An 8,083-nucleotide genomic window follows, 5' to 3' on the forward strand; every position below is an offset into this window, starting at 1 on the left:
AGTTATTTTTGTCAATATGAAGAAATATTCTACATTTCTTTCTTCAAAAACCTGTTTTACAGATATCACCTCTTTTTTAGTGCACAAACTCAATTACTCTCCATGTTACAGCTTTACAAAGTGCGTATAGATGCTGACTTTAAATTCCAGGACTTCAGCTCCAAACAAAGCCAGCATGCAGCATTTTTAAAAGTTGAACAAGTTAAACCAGTGGTAGTCATTTTTCAATACCAGATCCTCTCTAATGCCCTGCACACATTTGATCTCCCATTGTCTGTATTAGACTCTGCATTAGAGTAACATATTCATTATTGAAAAGTGTTTCCTGAGCATTTACAGAGTCTACAGGTCAATTTCTTTGCTCTGGTTATTTCTCTATGATGCCCTTTCCTTCTGCTGACTTTTAATTTTGCAGCTTTAAGCTCATAAAGTTGAACCAATAACAGCCCATCACACAGATGTCACAGGGCACTCCCACAAACAAGATGAAAAGTCAGGAGAAACAAGAAGCTGCCTTAAAAGAAGAATGTGAGCACTTAGCCCAAAGAAACATTAAATATTAACAGAGATAAACAGACACACCTTAAATAAGCAGGGCTCAGCCTGACCACTGAAAAGCCTTTACACACCAAACTTTGTCAGCCTGTGAGCGGGGATGATGCGCCTGCTGCTCATCATTTGTCCTGCTGGAAGCTGCGTTCCGCCCTGCGCTGCGCTCACACTGCAGCGCGCCGTGAGACCTCAGACTGAGACAAGTGAACTACACACAGGACATCTGCGACATGCACAGGTAAGAAACTCTCCTCTTTTCCACGGGTGACCAAGTTTACACAGGGATGCATGAACTAATGTCATTTTTCCTGCACCCGCTGACCCCCTGGTGCGGCTGTGCTCATCTCACAGAGTGTGTTTACCTTCCTATCTCTAAGTTCACCAACGACTCTTTGTGGAGCTTTGGCTCAGTTGTGCTGCTGCTGCTGCAGGGAAACGTGTCTATTCTGACCTTGGTTTGCCGTTTCGCAGCAATTTGAAACGCTATCTGTCCGCGCGTAACACAATCCAAATAAGAGTGCACCCTGTTCAGGAGCTGGGAGCAGGGAGACACCAGGTGTGGATGACTGTGGACAAAGACGGTGTTTGCGTGTAAGGTCCTGACAGTTATTGTATCACAGAGGTCTGTGTCACAACTTAAGGGCTGCGTTCAAATTTCATCAGGTCGAGTGTTTTGAGTCATTGATGTCAACGTGCGGAGTCTCTGCCTTTGTCTCAGACTGGAGGATTTGTTTGTTATTAGTGTTATGTCTGATAACGAAAGTGAGTCATGAAGTTTTATTTATTTATTTATTTATTTTGAAAAATCAAGTCACAGATATGATATATTCACACTTGTATCCACAGAAGAAAAAAAGGTAAATTATTATAGTGAAGGATAAAAACATCTTAAATGGCTTCTCCAATTACCACATTTTGGGTAAACTGAGCATGCGCATCAGGTTTGTTGTGTGTATGTTGCAGATCATACAGGAAACAAACAAACATTTGGAAATGACCAGTGGTGTGCAAAGACCCTTCGTGGCAAAAATGCATGCAGAAGTGCTTGTGAGACCAAAATGTGTGCTAAAGAGCCCTCCATCGGTTAAAAAAATATGACCGCCTTAAGCATAAATGTGCTCATGTCCCCTGCTTTGGGAAAAAATGTGCTAAAGTGCCCTCCATTGGCACAAACATGCCCTAATGTGTTCTCTTAGGAGGGTAAACACACAGAATTTAGTGTCCTCTTCAGTGTTGAGAACATACTGTATGTGCCTTCCTTTTATTTTTTTGATCCTGCCCTCCTAAAAGTTAAATTTCTCAGCACAAATCTGCTCATGCCCCCTCCTTTGGCAATACCATGCACTAATGTGCCCTCTTTGGAGGTAAACCGCACCATCAGTGCCCTCTTAGAAGCCAGAAATGCATGCCAAATAACTTTTGTCTTTTTATGCCAAATTACTTTTGTCTTTTGGCAAAAACACACACGCAATATAGTGCCCTCATTTAGACAAAAAACGTCCTAAAATGCAAAACACGTCCTAAAATGCTCTATTGGAAGTGCAAAATGTGATCTAAAGTTCCTTTTTGGAGGCGAAAGACACCCCAAAGTGCCTTCTTGGACAGTAGAAAGAACGGTTCAGTGCCCTGCTTAAGCAAAAACTTCCACCAAAGTGTTTCTAGGGAGGCAAGATGTGCACTAAAGTGCCCTCCTTTGGCAATAATTTGCACGTACATGCAAAATATGTCCTTAGCTTGCCCCCTTTAGCAAAAACCTTGCACTGAAGTGTCCTTTTAGGAGACAAAACACGCGAACTTTAGTGTCCTCCTAAGTGCTGAAAGCGCAATATTTGTACCTTTCTTTGATTTTTCTGATCCAGCCCTCCAGAAAGTCAAATCCTTTGGTACAAATGTGCTCATGTCCCCTTCTTTGGCAAAATATGCGCTAATGTGCCATCTCTGGAGGCAAAAAAAACACATTCTAAATTGCCTTCTTAGAAAGCCAAAACTCACACTTAAGTGCTCTCCCTGGGCAAAAAGTTGCACTTTGAAACAAAACATGTCATAAATGGCCCTTTTGGAAGTACAAATTGTGATAAAAAAAAAAAAAATCCTTCTTACGAGGCCAAACACAGGCTAAAGTTCACACTTAGAAGCTAAAACACATGCGAAAGTGCCCTCCTTTAGCAAAAACGTGCACTAAAGTGCCCCCATAAAAGCCAAAACACATGCTAAAAAAGGCCTTGTTTGGCAAAGACATGCCCTGAAGTGCCCTCATAAAAGCCAAAACACATGCTAAAGTGCCTTCCTGTGGTAAAAACTTGCACCAAAGTGCCCTGTTGGGAGGCAAAATGTATGCTTAAGTGCCTTCCTTTGGCAAAAACGTGCTAAAAGCGTCTCCTTGGAGGGAAAAATGCTCGCTTTAATGGCCTCTGAGAAGCCTAAACACATGCTAGAGTGCCCTCCCTCGGTAAAAACTTGAACCAAAGTGCCCTGTTGGGAGACAAAGCACACAGTGAAGCTGTCCTTTGGCAAGACACACCAAACCACCCTTTTGTGTGATTAAAAAAAGACTTAAAACTGCCCCCTTGTCTGGTTAAAAGATAATAAATTTCCCACTTGGGAGCCAAAACGCTGCTATATGGCCCTCAATAACACGAAGAATGTAGTGCCCTCTACAGTGTTGAGAACACGCTGCATGTGCCTTTTTTTTCAACCCTGCCATTCAAAAGGTCAGGCCACTGAAAATGACACATTAAGAATAGTCCATCCTTCTGTCAGTGCCAGCGACCTGACCTTGACATGGTTAGAGATGGCATGTTAACATGTTACACTGGGGAAAATTAAAAGTACTGTCCTGAGAACCTGGACCAGTTTTTTCAGAGTGTAGAGTTGCCTGTCTGACTTTGTATAATTCAAATATAAGTTTTATTTCTTACAAGCCTCAGAAATGTTTTTAGATTTTGTTTTCCTAGTGTGACACATTCTAGAAATGCTGGTTTAGAATGTCAGATCTGCTCTCTGGCAGGACAACGGGCCTGGACTCTGACCTGCTTCAAATGCTTTTGATCTGTCAGCTCTCTGTAGGTCTTTTAGGCTTAATGTGTCGATGTTTCCTCTAAAATACAAAAATGTGTGTTGATTTTAACTTTACCCATGAGCACTGTCATAGGCCGGGGTTAGATCTAAAGTTTAGTTGAATTCAGTCATTTTTTGTTGAATACATTAAATGAGACAAACTATAACGTCTGATTATTTATATTGAGACAATCACATGATAGCAGAACACGCCATTACAACTACTCTGGTTTGCAGGTTTGCTGATGTGCTCTAAGGTCCAAGCTGTGCTGAGTCATAAGCGGTTTTCTTCTTTAATTCAATGAGTAAAGTTTGATGTCAGTGGGCTCTGCAGGTGGCTCATTTTATCGTCCGGCTCCTCTTACCCCACTCATGATGTGCAGTTATCTGTCCACTGTAAATAAAGCCTCCTCAGCTGCCATTCAGCTCCAGGATGTCACAGAAACCCAGATGCAACTCGATGCTCGACGGCCTCGACATAAAACACTTCAATGTGATCAGATGACATACAAGAAAGCATGGGCTGTGCTAATTTCAGTTTCTCTGTGTGCAGGCAACAACACCTCTGAGATTTTCAGCAGACACGTCTGAACAGCGGCTCCATCATGGTGCACGGACAGATCCTTCGTCCACACAGCCCTGACGACTGCTGCATCACCGTCAACGTCGGTGGTTTCAGGCAGCGGCTGGAGCACGCCGTCCTGAGGCGGTTCCCGCAGACACGCCTTGGTCGCCTTCTCTGCTGCAGCTCCAAAGAGGCAATCCTGGAGCTGTGTGATGACTTCAGTCCCTCTGAGATGGAGTACTACTTCGACCGTAACCCACGTTTTTTCTGCTATGTTCTCAACTTTTATCTCACGGGCAAAATGCACCTGGTGGACGGGCTGTGCATTGTGTCATTCTCTCAAGAGATTGAATACTGGGGGATCAAAGAGCGCCACCTGGACTTCTGCTGCACTAATAAATTCTATGAACTGAAGGAGATGGCAGAGGAGAGGAGCTGGGATCAGAGGAGTGATGATCTGCAGCCCCAGAGCTCAGGATTATCTGTGGAGGATCTTTCAGCTTCAGAGGACAACACAGAAACGTTTGAAGGCTCTTGGTGTGCCGAGAATCGTAGGAAAATCTGGATCCTTCTTGAGAACCCAGGTCACTCCACCTCAGCCAAAGTTTTAGCCGTTGTGTCCCTCAGTGTGGTCATTGTCTCTATTATTGCCATGTGCGTTCACAGCCTCCCAGACTCTCATGAGGTGGATCCAGATGAGGAGCGGGTTGAAAGCCCAGTGCTGACCTTCTTTGAGACAGTCTGTGTTCTCTACTTCTCCGCTGAGTTTGTCCTCCGTTTGGCCGTCGCACCATCAGCTAGGAAGTTCTTGTGCAGTGCTCTGAACATCATTGACCTGATGTCGATTCTACCTTTCTATGTCACCTTAGCATGTGGTGCGATGGACGAAGGTGAGAACACAGATTTGGAGAATGTCGGCAAGGTGGTGCAGATCTTGAGGTTGATGCGAGTGTTTCGCATCCTGAAGCTTGCACGCCACTCAGCTGGTCTCCGATCCCTCGGCGCCACGCTGCGACACAGTGCCAGCGAAATCGGACAGCTGGTGCTTTTCTTGTCCGTGGGTGTTTCCTTTTTCTCTGTTCTCATTTACTTTGCAGAGAGAGAATCTAAAGAGTCAGAGCTGCAGACCATCCCCATCAGCTGGTGGTGGGCCACCATCAGTATGACCACGGTGGGCTACGGGGACACGTTTCCTGTTACTCTGACAGGGAAGCTGATTGGCACTGTGTGCATCATCTGTGGACTGCTGATAGTCGCTCTGCCCATAACTAACATATTCAACAAATTCTCAAAGTTTTATGAGCGGCAGAGGCAGATAGACCTCAAACAGAGCTTTAAATGAACCAGCAGCAAGTGGAGCAGCCAGTCAGACAAACATTCACCCCCAAAAAACTCATTTTTTTCCACAGGAGAAGCTGTAAAACAGCAGGGCCCCATGCAGAAAATGCCAATTGCTCTGTAATAAATGCAGGGGTAGCATTCAGTTCATTGTTAGTTTAAGTTTTAGGGATATTTTTTTATCGATGCATTGCTGACACCTGGAGCTGGTTACATGAGGCAAAGCAGATTTAAGCTAAAAAAGATGAAAAATAAGTCACCAGAGCTAGACTAAGAGTACATCTCAAGAGATTTACTAAGTGCAGGCATTTTTAAATGACAGACTAAAACTCATAGGGGTTGAACTGATCATGAAACGAACCAATCTCACATCGGTCAGTCTTTAAAGGGGCTGTGAAGAGTTTCTAAGTGGTCTTGAAAAGGTCTCTCTTCCAGATATATCCCTGATTGTGATCCACACTTTATAATGCCATTATCAGCACCAATGTGGGTTATTCCTAAATGCTACTTATTAGTTTCCTGATCAGGTCGAGCAGGACCACATTGATTTATGACAAATCACGCCAGCTGACAAATATTCTGTGATTAATTTGTAGTGATGGTGGACACTGGAGCCTAACTGTCAGACAGAAAAAGGACAGAAGAGCAGAAAAAGATAAACAGGGAAGAGATAGAGCACGAGCTAAAGGCTAACACAGGAGCTAAACTGTTAGTGATAATTTTGACTCCAACCCACAGTCAGCAGTTATTCTGCAGTGGTCTGTTCAAACTTGAGAGTCTATCAATAAAATGAAGAGTGAGGTTACGTTAGCTCTGATTGGTGGATGACTGGCAGGACATAACCAGGATTTACTAATGTTTCACATCACAGAATGAGAGCACCTGTCAGTAGAAGATCTGGAATTTATACATTTCCAAAACAAACACACGCTTTGTTAGAGTCCGTCTTCATGACAGAGTGTGTGAGACTCTAACCAAAGGCATTGCTGCGGTCCACTGATATTTCCTCACAGCCTCTTTAAACCCAAAGCAGCCTGTGTTGTGTGTGGGTTTCAAACATGAATGTGTGGAAAAGTCATTATTCTGTAGAAGTCAAGCTGAATTAGTTCCAGTACAACTGGACATTGGATCAACCAATAATGAACAAGAGAATTACTGAAAGCGAGGTGACAATTGCTGTAAAATTTATGGTACGCTTTTTATAGTGTTTTTCCTGAATTATCAATGGAAGTTGATTGTTTTAGGAAACACACTCTGTAAAAAGGCTGCTGCAAAGGTGACTATAGCGTCATTACTGTATTTCTTTTGCTGTTTACAGTAGCATACACACCTGATAAAAAATTAAAATTAAAATTAAAAAAAATTAAGACCAGTTGAAAATTGCAAGAACTTATATTTTGCACTGTTGGATATTAAAAATTTGCAGAACAATAAAACAATTTTGTGAAATATTCTGTTCATCAGCTGATCAAAAGTCTAAGACCGGGAAAAAAAAAAAAAAACTCTCACTAAAACAGAAATAAAAGTTTTTGAAGACCTAGTGATGAGGAGGAGCTCCTCTGTTGCTGTTGTTGTTGACCTGAGTGTTTCCAGGAGGCTGTGTGAGCGTTGCTCCAAGTGATGAAGATGTCTTCATGGAGGATCATCCACTGTCTGGACCTGATGTCCATTTCTGTAAACGTCCCTCTCCATCCATCCCCAAATGTTGTCAGAGTGATTTAGATCAGGGCAACATCAGGATGGTCCAAAGAGTGATCTGATTCCTCTGAAGAAGTCCAGAAACCCAGTCATTCCCACACAGACCAGGGCCCTCAGTCATGAAGGAGGCCCCCTGCAACATCTCCACAGAGCCAGCCGCCGTTTGACGCCCCTGACCAACCTGAAGCTCCATTGGTCCATTGAAGGAAAAAGCCCCAGATCATGATGGCGCCCCCTCCACTGTGCCGCCGAGAAAACATCTCCAGTGGGATCATGTCAGTAACGTTGAAGCCATCAGGACGTCAAGGTTCAGTTTTTTTCTCAGAGAATCAAACTTTCTTCACCTTTCAGTGTCCCATGTTTGCTGCTCTCTGAAAAAGACCAAACAGCGAGTTTGTGGCGATGAAGGAGACGAGACCTTTGAAGACGTGTTTTGTCCTTAAAGCTCTTCTCTCTCAGACGGCGTCTGATGGTTATTATATTAGCAGGATCCTCCAGCTCAGCTCTGGTGAAATGCTTTTTGGGTCTACCTCGGGACTTTTGTTTTCCATAACCATCAGGATCCTTGAAGAAATCCAAAATGTCTCAGCAGAGATGACATGAAGTGAGAGGTCTTGCTGATGCAGCTCATCAGTCTGACCACGTTCAAATAGAGACAGATTTGTAGCCTTTGCCATCTGGAGGTCATGACAGAGAGAATACCTGACAGGAAATCACACTGAATCCACATTTTAGAGCAGGTTTAGTCTTATAAAGGCTGTGGTCTTAAACTTTTGATCAGCTGATGAACAGACTTTTTTATTTACTTACTTGTAAATAACTGTTTGTTGTTTGTACTTAAAACCTTTTTTTTATCCAACACTTTAAAATGTA

General features: G+C 43.3%; 1 protein-coding gene across 1 annotated transcript; it reads left to right on the forward strand.

The window, feature by feature from the left end:
- Window positions 1-675: 675 nt before the first annotated feature.
- kcns3a (potassium voltage-gated channel, delayed-rectifier, subfamily S, member 3a) lies at window positions 676-7,455 on the forward strand. Its single transcript, XM_074692493.1, has 2 exons — window positions 676-790; window positions 4,163-7,455. The coding sequence occupies exon 2, from the start codon at window positions 4,215-4,217 to the stop codon at window positions 5,514-5,516; it is 1,302 nt and encodes a 433-aa protein (XP_074548594.1). The 5' UTR covers window positions 676-790; window positions 4,163-4,214; the 3' UTR covers window positions 5,517-7,455.
- The last annotated feature ends 628 nt before the right edge of the window (window positions 7,456-8,083 follow it).

This window comes from Halichoeres trimaculatus, unplaced genomic scaffold, assembly GCF_033239565.1.
Source record: "Halichoeres trimaculatus isolate MK-OKI-2021-1 unplaced genomic scaffold, fHalTri1.1 fHalTri1_scaffold_17, whole genome shotgun sequence".
In the NCBI taxonomy this organism is placed as follows: domain Eukaryota; kingdom Metazoa; phylum Chordata; class Actinopteri; order Labriformes; family Labridae; genus Halichoeres; species Halichoeres trimaculatus.

Excerpts from the sequence above, each read along its gene's own strand:
- kcns3a (XM_074692493.1), top strand. The coding sequence starts at position 4,215 with ATGGTGCACGGACAGATCCTTCGTCCACACAGCCCTGACGACTGCTGC.